The sequence below is a fragment of the Gymnoscopelus microlampas genome, assembly GCF_963454915.1.
Source record: "Gymnoscopelus microlampas genome assembly, chromosome: 21".
In the NCBI taxonomy this organism is placed as follows: Eukaryota; Metazoa; Chordata; class Actinopteri; order Myctophiformes; family Myctophidae; genus Gymnoscopelus; species Gymnoscopelus microlampas.
In genome coordinates this window covers 10521244-10539924 of record NC_139958.1, presented here as the reverse complement: position 1 = coordinate 10539924, position 18681 = coordinate 10521244, and the positions used below count along the sequence as shown (strand labels likewise).

Here is an 18681-nt window from a genome sequence, read left to right as displayed (position 1 = left end):
CACGGAAATGAGGCATTTTCTTTTGAAAGTGGTTACCAACGGTTACAGGCAGCCATGCTGGAGAGAACTATACCAACATTCCGTGCAAGGCCTCCGTTATTATACGATTAAAAACAAAACTAGTCTGACAAAATTGTCTCAATTGGCAAAAAAAGACATACATTGTAGAAAATGTTATGGGGGGGTACTTTTGTGACAAGTATGGCGGTAAAATGAAGCTAGCAGATTGAACTTGGTCCTGTATTGAAACCCAGCTATTGTTAGGTAATGACAAGGCCAACAATCATAAGATTTCAATGCAAGGCTGTGGCAAGAACGAAAATAATAATAAAAATAAAAGAAACATGACATGACATTCATCGGCAGTGCATTCATCCTCGACAATTCAAGAGTTGTAATTCAATATTACAGCGATCCATTTTGAAAGAAAACAACAAAAAGCCTAAAAGTCCTTCATTAAATATGACTTTAAAACAAGAGGGCAGTGTAAAACTTTCATTTTGTCAGCCAACGTCTTAATTAATTGATCATAATAAGACATGTAAACACTCAAAAGTGCTAGTTAGCCAATCAATTTCTCAAGTATTTTTGTCCCAGGCATAATTTTGTAGTTATACATTTTGTTTTCCCTAATTATGGATATTATTTTGGACAAAACAAAAACCCTCTTAAATAAGATATCTTTCAAGGGCACATTTCCCCTTCCCATCACTGAAGCCTGATTTATACATAGTTACGGCCGGACGTCCCGCACTGAAAATAGTAGATTTACAAGCTCACCGCGCACCGCGCTGCAAGCTTGTACATCGGCTAACTTTCCTGCACGATAATGGCATGCAACTAAGTATGAATCAGGCGTTACTCTATTCCTTCACATGAGGTGCAAAACAAGGCTTAAATCAATGACAGTGCAAAATGAAACAAACAGAAATATAATTTAGACCGCAGATAAAACAAAAGATGTCTAATTGCATTCGATACAGACAGAAAGGTTCCATCGAAAGTGTTGACGATTCCACCAAAAACCAATTGAACTTGATCAGAGAAATAAAATAAAAAAAACGTAATGCTAGAGGCAAGTAATAAATATTGAAACTGTACATCAATACTGGCTGAGGGGAGTAAATGTGGGAATGAAACCAATGAATAAAACTCAAGCGGTGGCCGTTTACAGAAACACATTAATCAATTGGCATTGCGAGTAAAAAAATCTTTTGGAGACTTTTGAATGGTCTCGTATACAAAACAAATCATAAAAAAAGATGATTACAATACATAATTTTAAACTTTCCACCACAAACACACACACCCATACACACAATACCATTCACCCCTGCAAACACACCACATTATGAAATGATAATAATAATAATCAATGTTGCCTTCATTACTGAAAAAGGACCAGCTTACTTTCTGTGGAATGTTGAAAGTACACAAGGTCTGACTGGAAAAAGATCAAGGAGGGCCGTTCCGATCTGTAGTCCATGAGCCCCCTTTCCAGTTCCGTCACCCCAACAGCAATTTATCCATACAAAATACTTTTATAAACCAGCTGCTCTCTGACATGCAAACTTCAACTTATAACACAGGGAAAAATATAGTTGCCTTTTGACAAGGTGCAGTGCCAGAGAAAGCCATCATTGGAGATCTGATAGTTTGACAGCACAGCCAAATAATGCGATTGTTATTTTGAAAATGGGAAAACAGCATATTTATACACGGAAACATTCTGCCAGATGTATTTGATATTGTGTTGTTGTGTATGCATCATTCACAATACTGACGTACAGACATTATTGGCCAAGGTCACTTTTCAAGTATATTATCAAAAAATTATACTTTGCTTAAATCAAGGACATGAATCTTTACCGGGTCCACAGGGGACTGTGTTGAAGTTTACTTGCCATTGGACTCCAGAGATCTGCTAGCTTCAAACCAAACCCAGCAGCTTGAATACAGCATAGTTTGCCAGAAAAACACACAAAACTAAAAGGCATACGTACAGAAGCATTACAGTAAAGAGAGAGAGAGTAAAAAAGAGTAAAGACAGAGAGAGAGAGAGAGAGTGAGAGAGAGGCTGAAATAAGAACATGCAGGTACAAAAAAAAAAACGAGACAAAGAACTACAATTGTGGCACCCTTTCACTATTGAAGTCTTTTTTGTTTTCTTTAACGAGTCCGCCACTCATCTAACTGCACAGGGTTCTCCGGCGCCTATATACGTTTGGAGAACGTTCTCTGAAAAATGACATGTTTCCATGCTAACACTGACACTTTGTCACCATGGTCGAGCTGCGTATGGACGGGCACTCATGGCTTCCTGCTCGTTAAGGAATTTTGGTCACTGACTTTCATCGAGTCTCTCTCTCTCTCTCTGCCGTCTCCACCACTTCTCGCCTCCGCAATACCTGCGGGATTCTCGGAGATGATGATAGATGCAAAGAGAAAGCGAAACGTCACAAAAACATCGGAGTAAGGCTGGGCGATATACATAAAAATGAAATAACCAAATACCTCAATATCGATATTGTGATGATATCATTTTCTCCCGCATACATTAAAAAAAAATAGCCAATCTACAATGTTGATTACAGTGTTGCTTGTAGATCGGCTATTTCGGCTATTTTTTGTAAGATTTCCGAAAGTAAAAAATAAGGCTTAAGTGATTAAAACCAGGAAAAGATATCACTTAATGCCATAATTACGATATCCAAAATCCCAGTCGATATCTAGTCTCATATTATACAATATTGATATATATATATATCGCCCCGGCCCTACGTCGGGACAAAGAAAAGACAGGAGAGCTTGTTGGAAAAGACAAGACGGATGTGGAGTCTCAGGGTTTGAAGAGTGCGCTGCCTATGAGCAAGGCAGCGAATGAGAGGATTTGACGACGGATCAGCAGAGAGGACGACAGATTAACTTTCCCAGGATAGCGATGGAAGACAGTCCTGCTGCTTCTTTTCTTTAGGTCTGTGTGACTACATGTGATCCATGTCCATGGTTGTTAAGACAAAACGCGAGTGCGTCGCGATAACAGAGTGACATTAACACTAGTAGCCACATCATGACGGTGGAATCTGATCGCGGTTGTTAAAGTCAAGCTGAAATGAGAAAAACATCTCTCTGTCCCAGTCATATTGTGCTCCTATTTAACAATGATAGGCCAAAGAAAAAATAAAATTTGAATTTTTGTGTTTTTACTGTATATCAAAATCCAATCATGTTTTCGACTGTAAACAAAATGACAGGCGCTTACATCAGCAAGAACCGACCAATTATAACCAACATCTTCCACACAGAGCTAAGATTCATTATGCTATAGACAGACACCAGAGAGTGGTGGTGTTGTTGTATGCCGTACGCAGTTACGGCAGTGATCTACCATTTGCAAAACAATCTCATTTTTACAGCTAAACGGTACACCGAAAATATGTTCCTGGAAACCTCCGAGGCAAGAAATCACCACCCATCACTGTGATTTGACCGAGACGCTATGTCTCACCTCCAATCCTATCCTGTTTCACTTGGAAATGCGTCACGATACCAAAATCATACCAATTCAGCTCGACTCTAACCCCCGATTTGTACTTGTATTTGTGTGCCGTGTCACGCACCGAAGATCGCCTGGATTCCTGCCACACGGTTGTATGGTGGAGAGGGATGCATCACCAAGCGACCGTGCCGAGTTTGGAAAAATCATCATAGGCTTGAAGATGTTGAATTCAAAGTGTCGTTGGCTTAGGGATGGGATGATGACAGTTATTATCGTTTATCGTGATAGAAAACGCTCACAATACACACCTGTAAAGAAAGTACTTGACAGACTTTTTTCCCACTCTCTAAATCTCTTTGCCAAAAATAGCCGATCTACAAGCTCACAACGCGTTGTGAGATTGTAGATCGGCAAATGCTCCACCCCAGACTATGGATGCTGGGGTTCAAGTGGTTAACAAAAGTGGCATTTTTTAAGAGTTTTAAGCATATTTTGATTATCGCGATAATATCGTAAATGACGTCATATCGTCCCATCCGTACGTTGGCTGCCTGCGACACGTTTTATATTTGGTGCGTGACCCTGGCACACAACAAAGTATAAATCACCCTTAATCTTGTCCATTACGCCTTGCTACTTTGGCAGTAAGCCATCATCCATGGGTTCGTTTGTCTAGTGAGATAGTGAAAGTGAAAGCTCTGAATCCTTGTGGCCATTGTAGGCCTTTGTAGGATTTGAACAGTCAGTGCCTTGTTGTGTCTTGGTCGGTGGAAGTGTGTGTGCTTTTCTGTCCTTGTTGTTGTTGGGAGTGTTGACTGAAGTACGACAGGCCCGGGTTCTGATGGGTGTGAGTGACACTATAGGATGCTCTTACAGTGGCGGCTTGGTTTTCGGAGATAAGAGTTCTATTTGGTCCAGAGAGACATCAGAAGTAGAGAGCAGGCTCGCTACTGAAGTCAGACAGAGACGAGCTGTCAGCTGGCGTGAGCTATGAGAGAGAGAGAGAGAGAGAGTGTGTGAGAGGGTTGAGGGTTCAAATAGTATTAATTATTTAATTTCAATTCAACTATGGGAAATGTAATTAATTAATTACTATCTAGGCCAAGTAATGCACCCACACAACACGGGAGAATATAGTCATTGTGCTTAATTATAAGCCCTGTACATGAGCCACTGTTCTATTCCAAGTTCTTTAAAAACGTAGGGTAAGTGATTTTCTTTGGTTAAAATACGTATTAAATAGCTCTATATTCTGATAGTACTCATGGCTACAGAGTGTCTGTTCAGTAACAGGAGTCTCCATGTCTCTCCAGCTCTTTATTAAACAGAAAATTCATTTCCAGGTCGGGATACTAATTTTATCCAATCAGGATAGGGAACTCAGTCAGGATACAGATGGAACACTATAAAAATGAAGCTGATAAATGGGTACTCTCTTCTGATTGGCTAAAATGTTGTCACCTACCTGAACATGGATTTTCTGTTTATTAAAGAGCTGGAGAGACAGGGAGACTCCTGTTAATGAACAAACACTATATAGCAATTGTTATCACAGTATAGACCTTTTAACAAAAAATATCACTTACCCTACCTTTAATTGTTGTGTGCGTACGGTACAGCCAGTAGTGTAGGAAGTAAAATGCTCTAAATTGCACTGTAAATTCCTCAGTGTTCATTTTAACTCAGAGAGTGTACAAATGTCCGGGTCCATCTGGTTGCATTTCTAAGAGTTAAAAATGTGTAAATGAACACTGAGGATTTTACTGTTATGTTATATGTCTCTACATCACTGCCATTAACCAATTAAAGACCGGGGAATGCATCTGTGTCATTTTTAGATTTCTTTGGCTATTCAAAAATAGCAGATATACAAGCTCATGCCGCGCTATGAGCTTGTAGATCTGCTATCTTTTGAAAAAATCATGATTTTTTGCAAATCTTTGAATATATACATTTTAACTCAAATCTTTGCTTCTGGGGGATTCTACAAATCAACAGTTTAAAAAAAAAAAACTTATGTTGCTATAATCACTGTTTCCCAAACTTTTTTCATGTCAACCCCAAATGATTAAGTTTTTAGCCTCGGACCCCCATCTCAAAATATGTTGTTCCCGGGACCCTCCCAGAAGCAAAGATTTGAGTTACAAACGTTCCCTTCAAGCTCATAGAAGCTCATAGCGTGGCACACTCGGTGCCACGCTATGGGCTTGTAGATCTGCTATTTTTGAATAGCCAAAATATAAAATAATGGTTTAAGTAGTTACACAGATGCGTTTCACGGTTTTAGTGGGTTAAGGGAAAATCCTGTATGTTTTCTTGACAGCTGAGCTTGATTAATCCATAAAAATATACATTTTTACCATGACTTCCTCTGACATCTGTGTGTGCTGGGAATTGGCGTCCCCCTGGTAAACCGGGTCATCGAGTTTGTGTTCCTGCCAGGCATTGAAATCCACCGAATGCTTAGGAACGTAGCTCGACAGGTCTAAAGAGAAAGCAGAGGGAAATGCAGAGTTATTTACTATACTACTGATCATACAAAACATATTCCACCATATCAATCACACGAGGTAGTGTGTCAAGTGCAATTGATTAGATACAAGTTATTTTCATAATCTACATAATGCACCGAACCGTTCAGTACTGCAAACTGACCTATAGGTGTCACCCAAGATCACCAATAAGTCAGACTGTATTCCTATACAGTCATCCAGGGACTAAATCCATTTACTTGCCTCAGACTGACTGGCAAAATAGCAATATTTTTGGAATAGCCAAAGTATACAATAAAGTTAAAGTGGTTAAAATCTAAAGTGACCGATGCTTTCCCTGTCTTAACCCATTTTTACCTGCCTTCATCAGTTTGTCCTGCACCTGTTTTATAGTGGACGTTAGTGTTAATTTCGTCGCCTAAAACTATGACGAAAAATGTTCGTCGACTACCTTTTCCACAGACAAAAACGAAATAAAAACTAAGCCACGATGACTAAAACTAAGACTAAATATATTGACAATTTCGTCAACAAATACAAACTTGACAAAAATGTTAGTGAGGGATCTAGTGGAGAAGAGATCCAGTAGAACTAAAAGACAAGTCATTTTAGGTTTGGTTGCGCTCGACTGTTCGACTGTTTGTTGCGCTCTGAAAATAGCAGATCTACAAGCTCACAACGCGTTGTGAGCTTGTAGATCGGCTATTTTCAGAACGCAACCAAGTGTAAAATCAGCCATTACGACGCCATCAAGGCACCGCCAAAATACGTTTTAGTCGACTAAATCAACTGTAGATTTAGTCGACTATAATCTTATGATATTTAGTCGACTAAAACTAGACTAACAGTAAAACATTTCAGATGACTAAAATATGACTAAAACTAAATGGAATTTGATTCAAAAGACTATGACTAAAAATGACTATAAACTATAAATAAAACTGAATCAGAATTTGCTGTGAAAATCAACACTACTCTACTCTCCGGGAGAACGTGTACCACGTTTTTTTTGGGTGGCGACGAAGAGGGAGTAACACTGTGGTAATCTGAAGACTCACCTCTTCAGACTCCACCTCAGCCCTGTAGCACTTGCCCTCCTAGCCCCGACGACCTTGCAGGCTTACGCAAAGGCTAACATGTAACTTAGATAGCGTGTTATGTAGACAGATGCCAGGTCATTGTTGAACTGGCATGGCATCCTATATAGTGTGTATAGACAGTTTCAATGTGCAAGGCTGATGATAGGTTCTTGGTTTACTTTTGTATTAGTTTATTATTTGATTCTTGGTTTACTTATGCATTACTTACTTTATTATTAGATTACTATTTCTATGCATTTGATGTATTATCTTGTGTTGTCCTTGCTTGCTCTGGATTAACCCATTCAGACCTGGAACGCATTTGTGTAATTTTTTGATTTGAGCTGAAAAACATTATGCTACGAGCTTGTAGATCTGCTATTTTTGAAAAATCGTGAAAATGTGCGCACATTTTGAATATATATATTATTTTAAAGCGAACATTTTCAACTCATAATCTTTGCTTCTGGGGGTCCCTGGAACAACATATTTTGAGATGGGGGGTCGGCAGCCAAGTGCACATCATTTTGGGGGTCCTTGACATGAAAAGGTTTGAGCACCACTTATATAGAAACATACGTTTTTCAGAAAACTGTTGGGATTTAGAAGACATTTGTAGAATCGGCTTCAGGTCTTAATGGGTTAAGAGCGTCTGCTAAATGCATAAATTGTAAATTGTTATAAGGAGCTGCTTTAGTTGTCTGCAAGTTGACGTTTGTTTCGATTAACAAAATAACATTCTGCATTCAGAATCATCACAAAATTCTCTAACGACTTCTGCTTCTTTCAGAAATAAAACCTACATTGCTGCAAAAATATCAAATATCACAATATGTTCCCACCAAATACCTCGGTATCAATATTGTGACCATAATCAAAATTCTGTGACCTTGTAGATTGGCAATTTCTGCTATTTTCCAACATCTCTGACAAGAAATGTATAAATAAGGCTTAAGAGATTAACACCAGGAGAAGACAAACACTTATACCAGGGGTCTTCAACAGGGGGTCCGGGACCCTTAGGGAGTCCTAAGAGATACTGCAGGGGGGCCGCCAAATGTTTGTGTGATAGGGACTTTATTTTTTTTTATTTTTACATGAACTACTTGAACCCTCGCATCCCTATTCTGTGGCGACAATTAGCCGAGATTGTTGAGGGTTTAAGATGTGAAATGTCTGAAAAAACACATTTAACATGAATCGGATATGTAGTGGGGGGTCCCTGCTTCATCATCTCTCTCTCAGCTAAGGGGTCCTTTGCCTGTAAAACGTTGAAGACCCCTGGACTTATATATCATATCACGATATTATGATATCCAAAATCCCAGAAGATACCTGGTCTCATACATCACAAAATCAATATGATATTGATATCATGGCCAGCCCTACACTAGTGCAGTGGTTCTCAAACTTTTTCATGTCAAGGACCCCCAAATTGACACTTATTAGCCCACGGCATTAGGGCTACAGACCCCCATTTAATGGCATTTCTATCACTTGGACCGCAATTTATATTGTAAAATCTATGTCAATTTAACTCTGAGAGTGTACAAATGGAACCAAATGGACCCTTAACGGGTCCATTTGGTTCCATTTGTACACTCTCAGAGTTACAGACCCATAAGGGTCCATTTGGTGCCTAATCTATCATTTAGCTGGGGACCCCCTGGAACTCCCTCAAGTACCCCTGGGGGTCCCCGGACCCCACTTTGAGAACCAATGCACTAGTGTCCTCATATCTCACCAGTGTTGTTGGTGGTGGTGTGGTGAGTGGGTGAACTGGAGAAGCTGGGCCGGGGGATGTGGATGCGGCCCACCATGCTGGGCTGGTCGTCCGCCACCTTCCTCCCCTCTCGCCTCACGCTCTCCTCCTCGTCCTCCTCGTCCCCGCTGTCCCACACCGTGCTCTCTGACGGATACTCGTACGTGCTGCTGAGGATGGACTCGTTGAACGAGATCTTCAGCTGAGAGAGAGAGAGAGAGGGGGGGAGACAGAGAGAGAATAGTTAGACGACTATGAAGCGTAAAAGCAAATCGGATCACAGGATCCACATGTGAACGATGTGGCTCCAATGTGAATCTTGGACTTCATGCGATCGGCCTGTGACTTCAGTCAAAGCCCAATTGACTTCAATATGAAAAGTATAAAACAATTATAATACAAAAGTATATAAAAAACACACCACACAGCAGGAAACCTTCTCATCCAATGGTGGGTTTTCCATTACAGTAATCACCAGCCACTTCCACCATACAGTACTTGCTGAACAACCTTAACCCATTAAGACCTGGAACTGTGTCATTTTTTGATTTGAGCTAAAAAGCATTATTTTACACTTTGGCTATTCAAAAATAGCAGATATACAAGCTCATAGCGCGGCACCGAGTGCCGCGCTACGAGCTTGTAGATCTGCTATTTTTGAAAAATCGTGAAAATGTGTGAAAATCTTTGAATATATATATTTTTAAAGCGAACATTTTTAACTCAAATCTTTGCTTCTGGGGGGTCCCTGGAACAACATATTTTGATGGGGGTCCGCGGCCAAAAACATATCATTTTGGGGGTCCTGGACATGAAAAAGATTGAGCACCACTGATATAGAAACATTCGTTTTTCAGAAAACTGTTGAGATTTAGGAGACATGTAGAATCGTCTTCAGGTCTCAATGGGTTAAAAGTGGCTGATACATAAGGCGGCGTTACTGATACAATAGGGTCTTCTTTACTGTTATTATTGCCACAACAGTGATGTGGTAAGCTGACTGCTTTTTCTTAATTTAAGGTTATTCTGATTCAACACAATCTAAACATATCATTAAGCCTATTTAATGGTGAAATGTATGTACATTTGTAAAGTACTGGTTGCATGCACAGAATATTCCCGGCAAAGCAACGCAACTTTAGCTAGGCAGATGAGATTAGCGTCTCAGTTGCTATGGAAATGTGCTGGTATTGCTATGGAAATGTGCTGGTATTTCTGTATCAAAGGCAGATTAAAAAATGCTTGGCCATATAACTCACCTTTTACAGTAAATAATGCACATTGCTCATCGCGATGATGACGACCAGATCATTGTACAGTATCAACATGGCAAACATTAACAGTAATTATTGCTTCCTTATTGCCGTTGATATCATGCCACAGACAGCCGTATCTGATAAAGTACAGACTTGGCTGCAGACTGCAGCATGATTCGATAACGTTTATCACATTCCCACCCATTTCCTCGTTCTCGAAAAAGTGCCGATTTAGGCCAACGTGCACCTGATAGCCGATACGTTATTATTATTAGACACAGCATTTTGTGTGGCGTCCATGAAATCCAGCTGCCGTTCATGCACTTTAACTCACTTAGAACGGGAAAGAATCTGTGTCATTTTTAGATTCCTTTGGCTATTCAAAAATAGCAGATCTACAAGCTCGTAGCGCGGCACCGAGTGCCGCGCTACGAGCTTGTAGATCTGCTATTTTTGAGAAATCGTGAAAATAATGTGCAAATCTTTGAATATATAAATATTTTTTTAAAGCAAACATTTGTAACTCAAATCTTTGCTTCTGGATATTCTACAAATGATGTCTTCTAAATCCTAACAGTTTTCTGAAACACTTATGTTGCTATAATATCAGTGGTTCTCAAACTTTTTTCATGTCAAGGACCCCCAAAATGATATGTATTTGGCCGCGGACGCCCGTCTCAAAATATTTTGTTCCAGGGACCCCCCAGAAACAAAAAAGTTTGCTTTAAAAAATATATATATTCAAAGATTTGCACACATTTTCACGATTTTTCAAAAATAGCAGATCTGCGAGTGCCACGCTATGAGCTTGTATATCTGCTATTTTTGAATAACCAAAGTATAAAATAATGGTTATAGATCAAATCTAAAATGACACAGATGCGTTCCCCAGTCTTTTTTGCCAATTATCTAAGTGATCCTGGGCACTACCTTCCCTCTGCCAACCTAGGGAGGCCAGGCCAGGGCCGAGCTCATGCTCCTTCAATGCATGAACGCCAACTGACAGAGAGAGTTTCCCTGGTTGGACGTAGCGCGTGGAAGGAACACGTTATTCCAACCAGTTCCTTTCCCCTCCATCAGGCGCCCCGGCCGACCAGGGGGAGGCAGTATAGTGACCAGGATTACTGCATGTTTTTGTGAGGGTACCTACCGTAGGAGACACGGGGAGAACATGCAAACTCCACACTGAGAGGCCCTTCCCCGGTCCTAATGGGTTAAAGGCACAGTACTTCCCCCCAGTCAGTCAGATGGGGGGGCAGGTGGCTTCCTTGCGGGGGGGCTTCTATGTTTCTGGCCATGTGACAGATCATCCGAGAGCTGCTTGTAAGACATGTCCAATCTGGCAACACTTCTCTGCTCTACAAACATGGATCCATGGGGTGAAACAAGGCCCTGGTATGGCACTTTGATGCATAGACCAGTCACTTCAAGGATCACAAGGGCGGGGTTTATCCCATTCAATCCGGTAACGCATCGGTGTCATTTTAGATTTCTTTGGCTATTCAAAAATAGCAGATCTACAAGCTCATAGTGCGGAGTGCCTACTTTTGCCTATTTTTTTATTTGAATCCTGAAAAGTAACGGTTTTGTTTCCACTCGACAGAGACGATTAAGCAATATTACACGAGAGGGTGTGCTTTACCGTCATTATTGGCACGCCAGTGATGCGGTCAGGAACGAGGCGGAGCCGAGTTCCGCAAGCATCACTGAAGTGCCAATAATGACGGTAAAGCACACCCTCGAATGTCAGAGGCCAAAATAGCTGATCTACAAGCTGACAACGCGTTGCGATGGCAACGCGTTGTGAACTTGTAGATCGGCTATTTTCGCATACATAGTCCATTTTGCATAGCTGTTTGTTCACCGGTGGTGGCGGTGGGTCAGGCTACTGTCTGTTTGTTTTCCTACCGTGGGACAGCGTGATGTCACAGCACAGCACTGTGCCATATATGGTCTAATCAGGTGCGGACTGCAGTGCAGAGTGATTTATTAATGTGATTAGGCCCGTGCTATCATGCTGGTTTGAAGCACGATTAGATAGCTATTTCAACCAATCAGATTGCTAGGTCGGAACGACCTGTTGTATAATATACAATAACATAATAATAATAGTACTGGATTGTAATGAAAATAAGATAGACTTTACACCATAGATTTGGGTGGGCTTGAGTCTGAACTTTTATACAGAGATCCTGCAATATAGTGGCGTAAAGAAGAGCTGTCAGTAAAGCAGGCTTCGCTCTTTTTGTTCTGAAGTACCATAGATCAGACGCTGTGCATTATAACTAACCCCAACGTAAACTTTTTCGGACTATTGGGACGTAGGAATAATAGGCTATCGGACTAATATAGACTAATTGGCAGTCCCCGTTTTTTTTTTTTCTACATAGAAGCAAACCACGTAGTCCCTGTGTGTGCTTATACATCACATGCCAACATTAAGTAGTAGTTCACCCAAAGAAATCGGGCGTTCTTTGACATCAATCATTGCAATATTCAGCTCATAGCCAGTTTTGATTCTATAAATACTCCACTGCTGTTGCCTGCAGGGTACTTGAGGCCATATAGAGACAGACAGGCACACAATATTTCTCATCGCAATCAGATTTCACTATGTTGTCCGACTATTCTTTTTATTTTAAAGTTACATTTCGTATGTATTTGTGATATCGTTTGAAGATGAAACGCAACCTACTGCAGTATGTCAAATTGCTTATCGTTGCTGTCGGGCAGAAACCTTGTATGTTCAAAATCAGTTAAGATTTCTTTGGCTATTCAAAATTAGCAGATATACAAGCTCATAGCAGATATACAAGCTTAAATAAGCTTGTATATCTGCTTGTATATCTGCTATTGTAAAAAAAAATCATGAAAATCTTTGCAAATCTTTCAATATATATTTTTTAAAGCGAACATTTGTAACTCAAATCTTTGCTTCTGGGTGGTCCCTGGAACAACATATTTTGAGATGGGGGTCCGCGGCCAAATAGTAACAGTATGTTGCTATATCAGTGGTGCTCCAACTTTTTCATGTCAAGGACCATGAAAAAGTTGAATCTCCAATGTAGTTATTATCATTTAGTCAACAAGCTTGTTTAATACATTTCAGAGGTTCAATATTTATAAACCCCACAGATACACTTAACCACTTTCACTTAAATTTTTCAAAAATAGCAAAGTGTCACAAATGGCGGTGCAATGCATTGTGACCTCATCGATAAGCTATTTGTGCAACTTTTTTGTGTGACACTGTTAGTACGACGAAGAAGGGTATTAATTTACGAAAAATATAATAATAATGAATAATAAATATGGAGATACAAGGTTTCACTTTCTATGTATTGCCTATATGCCCAACGGCAATGTTATGAGTTAATGTATTCAGCTAATGAAGTTTAAAAAAAAAAACATTCACTTATTTTCAATTTGTCACTCAGGACTGCATGTGAATCTTATGCGTCAGATTCTTTGGCATCTGTGTCGACTTAAAAGGCATCAAAAGATCCTAAAGGATTTCAAAGAGCTTCAAATGCTGAAGTCTGCTGGTTGAAAATGTTTGTTCTTTTCGCTGATGACGTTTGAAACAAGTCAAATAATAAATGACTATTGCGTAACAAAATGTAGGGCATTCTATTTATTAATCATCAGTGGTTTCTGAAACTTTTTTAATTTCAAGGGACTCTATAACTCTCAGAGTTACAGAGTAGTCCATTTGCCCCCCCCCCCCCCAACTTTGAGAAACGTTTGGCAAAAATAGCAAATCTACAAGCTCACGACGCGTCGCAATGCAATACTTTGTGAGCTTGTAGATCAGGGATTTTTGGGGGTACGAGATTCGGTGTAGCGGGGAATAAAGGAGGGGAACAAGTACGGACCCCTGGGGGACTCCAGTTAAGTATAACAGGGTTTAAGTGGTGAACAAATGTATCAAAAAAGTATGACTAAAATCTGGGGACCCCCAGGGGTCCTTGGGGAGGTTCCAGGGGGTCCCCAGCAAAATGTCCATTATATAGCATCAAAACCAGTTGAACAACTTTAACCCATTAAGACCTGAAGCCGATTCTACAAAATGTCTTCTAAATCCCAACAGTTTTCTGAAAAAAAACGTATGTTTCTATATCAGTGGTGCTCAAACCTTTTCATGTCAAGGACCCCCAAAATGATATGTATTTGGCCACCAACCGCCATCTCAAAATATTTTGTTCCAGGGACCCCCAGAAGCAAAGAATAGAGTTAAAAATGTTCGCTTTAAACAATATATATTCAAAGATTTGCACGCATTTTCAAGATTTTTCAAAAATAGCAGATATACAAGCTCGTAGCGCGGCACTCGGTGCCGCGCTACGAGCTTGTATATCTGCTATTTTTGAATAGCCAAAGTGTAAAATAATGAAAAGGTGACACAGATGCGTTCCAGGTCTTAATGGATTAATTTGGGGGTCCTTTGGCATGAAAACGTTGGAGAACCACCGCTGTATCAAAGTGCTTTGTTGCGTTTGTAAAGCACTTTGGAAAACGCAAGCCTTCACTCTCAGAGGAGTAGAAATGAATCCAGAGATACCGCAGTGTGCCCATTCAGTCACACAGTCACAGGCGATTCAAGACGAGCCAGCTTTTGCAAGTAATAGCCGAAATGGTAGCAGCATCCCACTGGTAGGACAGAGTCAATAGACTGTATATGTTGAGCTCTAAAAACTGATGTCAAAACATAAAGACACTGACGCAGTGGTGGAAAAACTACTCAATTGTTTTACTTAACCAATTGAGACCTGAAGCCGATTCTACATGTCTCCTAAATCTCAACGGTATTCTGAAAAACGTATGTTTCTATATCAGTGGTGCTCAATCTTTTTCATGTCAAGGACCCCCAAAAGATATGTATTTGGCCACCGACCCCAATCAAAATATCTTGTTCCAGGGACCCCCCAGAAGCAAAGATTTGAGTTACAAATGTTCGCTTTAAAATATATATATACTCAAAGATTTGCACACATTTTTACGATTTTTCAAAAATCGTGAACATTTTTGAAAAATCAATGCGTCGCATCGCGACGCATTCAAATAGCGAAAATTAAAAAAAAAGGGCTGAAGGGGTTAATGTATGTTTTGTAATAATAATCAAAATCTACAAAGTAACTAAAGTTTTCAAATAATTGCAGCGGGAGTAAAAGTACAATATTTGGATCCGAGATGTAGTGGAGTAGAAGTAAAAGTATTGGAAATGAGAAATGCTCAAGTAAAGAACAAATACCTCAGAACTGTACTTGAGTAAATGTACTTGGTTACTTTACTTTGACGTGCACGTCTCCTCCTTAAGTAATATCTGAATCGATAGAGAAAGTCATGTTCACTCTTAGATTTGATGATATATATAGTCTATATATACGTATGTTTATATAATATCATGTGGTTGATAAAGGCTGATTAAAAAATTATACCCTAACTGAAATGATTTAGGATGCACTTCCATGTTTCCCTTTGGGTGCCCTTTACTGTAATAATCATCATAAACACTTCCTTATGAGGACAAATATACTGTAGCTTGATTATGCGATAACGTGGCCCTTTACTGATAAACAAGGTGAATTACAATAACAACCAGAGGGCCAGTTGCACCACCTCACACTAAGTTCAAACTTAGCCTAGTTATAGCTTAAACACACATTCAATCTGGGAAAGTATCTCTGTCATTTTAGATTTCTTTGGCTCTTCAAAAATAGCAGATCTACAAGCTCATAGCGCGGCGCTGAGTGCCGCGCTATGAGCTTGTAGATCTGCTATTTTTTTGAAAAATCGTGAAAATTAGTGCAAATCTTTGAATATATATTTAAAAAATATATATATATATTTAAAGATTTGCACACATTTTCACATAAAAAACAAAAAATAGCAGATCTACAAGCTCATAGCGCGGCACTCAGCGCCGCGCAATGAGCTTGTAGATCTGCTATTTTTGAATAGCCAAAGATATCTAAAAATGACACAGATACTTTCCCGGCTAAATGGGTTAAATGGCTTTTTTTTAAAGCCATTTAAGCTATAACTAGGCTAAGTTTGAACTTAGTGTGAGGTGGTGCAACTGGGCCCTGGCCACTGTGTTTCAGAACAAGCCACTCCTCTCCACCTCTCTCCTGCAGCACAGCATCCTGCAGGCTCCTCATCTACATGCTCACCATGAGATGTTAACCGAGAACACATCTAGACCGGGAAAGAATCATTTTTAGCTTTCTTTGGCTATTCAAAAATAGCAGATCTACAAGCAAAGAGCTTGTAGATCTATTTTTTTGGAAAAATCGTGAAAATGTGTGCAAAATAAATCTTTGAATATATATATATTTTTTAACTACTTTAACTAAAAATATGCAAATCTACAAGCTCGTTGCGTTGCACTCGCTATGAACCGCGCTATATGAACTTATAGATCTGCTATTTTTGAATAGCCAAAGAAATCTAAAAATGACACAGATGCGTTCCCGGATTGAATGGGTTAATAATGACAATCTTAGATTATTGCATGGACCAGCTCGTGGCCTTGTGGTTAGGAGTGTCCGTCCGCTCTCCCTGACTCGTTGAGACAGGAAGGTCAGGCGATCGATTCCCAGCCGAGTCATACCAAAAGACTATCAAAATATTACCCCAAGCCTCCCTGCTCTTGCAGCACTTACGTATCATCAACATACCAGCATCATGTCCAACAGTGGCGTGCACAGACATTTTGAGGGGCAGGTGCTCAAGTAAATTATATTTTTTTGTTTACTTGCAGCGCGAGGCGTTGTGGGCTTGTAGATCTGCTATTTTTGGCTAAAGTTCTCCTCAGAAAAGGGATGCTAGGTTTCGAGTGGTTATGGTAAAAACAAAAATCATATCACATAAAGATTTGGCGGACCCCCTGTAGTAACTCTGGGGACCCCCTGTTGAAGACCCCTGCTGTAAACTGGTAAAAAAAAAAAACTTTTTTTCAAAAGGGCACTTCTGGTCAAGAGGGCAAAGGGCAGGTGCTCTAGCACCACCTAGAGTCTATCTGTGCACGTCCCTGATGTCCAAAGAGTTGACTTGTACATCAAGCTGCCTCAGGCTATAGAAACATGAGATAGGCTCCTGACCTTTATATTACTGGGTCAGACGTAATTCAAATTAACACCCTTAGACAAGTGATACTGTAGCAACAGGGACTGGACTGAGCAGGCAACACTGATGCCATGTAGTGTTGATTTTGACAGCAAACTTTGACTCAGTTTTAGTCATAGTCTTTTGATTTAGTTTTAGTCATATTTTAGTCTCTGAAATGTTTTACTGTTAGTCTAGTTTTAGTCGACTTAATCTACAGTTGATTTAGTCGACTAAAATGTATGTTGGCGGTGCCTTGATGGCGTCGTAATGGCTGATTTTACACTTGGTTGCATGCTGAAAATAGGCGATCTACAAGCTCACAACGCGCCGCAGCGCGCCGCGTTGTGAGCTTGTAGATCGCCTATTTTCAGAGCGCAACACCCGAGCGCAACCAAACATAAAATGACTTGTCTTTTAGTTCTACTGGATCTCTTCTCCACTCGTCCCTCATTAACATTTTAGTCTAGTTTTTATTTGTTGACGAAATTGTCGATATATTTAGTCTTAGTTTTAGTCATCATAGCTTAGTTTTTATTCAGTTTTCATTTTAGTTTTCGTCAGTGAAAAAAGGAAGTTGACGAACTTTTTCGTCATAGTTTTAGTCGACGAAACCAACACTGATGCCATGTAAAGCCAGAACAAAAAACACAAGACCCTCTTTCAGATCCAAAAGTGAAATGTGCAACATAGTCTACGTTTCCCACTTGATATCCTCAACAGACAAACACAAGCCAAATGTTTCTATGTAATGCAGCTATGTGGTTTTCCCGGGTACCATAGTACCCAGGAACGTTACACTAAAAGCCTGTGGTAAACGCTATACCAGCGCGTTTCCGACTCCTCTTAACTTAAAAAGGCCACTCCTTTTAGTAAGCATTCATTTTTAGCCCTGGAAACCAACTACTTCAGTTTCTCTTCTCTGCTAAACTGTATACCACCAAAAGCATTTCCCCGTCTTAAGTCCACATCCTGTGCTGGGGAGTCAGCCACTCCATGCCAAATGAGAGTTTATCAATAAATCAGTCTAGCTGCCGGGCTTGCCTCCCCTTTCACTGTGTCTCCCTGTGTCTGCGTTCCAACTCTCTCTCTTATTCTCAGAGAGAGAGAGAGAGAGAGAGAGAGAGAGAGAGAGAGAGAGAGAGAGAGAGAGAGAGAGAGAGAGAGAGAGAGAGAGAGAGAGAGAGAGAGAGAGAGAGAGAGAGAGAGAGAGAGAGAGAGAGAGAGAGAGAGAGAGAGAGAGAGAGAGAGAGAGAGAGAGAGAGAGAGAGAGAGAGAGAGAGAGAGAGAGAGAGAGAAACCCTGTTCCTATATTGTTCTTGTTATTCACTTATTTATTTTGGTCATGCACAATGTAGTCCATGAGCCAGACAAGATTTCATTATCGAAAGAGTGGGCAAAACCAAACCTATATTAAATTGTTCATAGGGTCAATACGAGTAAATAAATATATGATAACCTTTCCACAGGAGCAGCTTTTTCATGG

At 40.1% G+C, this 18681-nt stretch overlaps 1 protein-coding gene across 1 annotated transcript in view; it reads right to left on the bottom strand.

Annotated features, from left to right (window-relative positions):
- Positions 1-3962: 3962 nt before the first annotated feature.
- Positions 3963-18681, bottom strand: part of tprn (taperin) — a 40314-nt gene continuing 25595 nt past the window's right edge. Inside the window, exons 2-4 of the mRNA XM_084046366.1 lie at positions 8815-9034; positions 5860-5984; positions 3963-4487 (exon numbers count right to left, since the gene is read on the bottom strand). Of these exons, the coding sequence (XP_083902492.1) occupies positions 4425-4487; positions 5860-5984; positions 8815-9034 (408 nt within the window). The 3' untranslated portion in view covers positions 3963-4424. The remainder of the gene's footprint in view (positions 4488-5859; positions 5985-8814; positions 9035-18681) is intronic.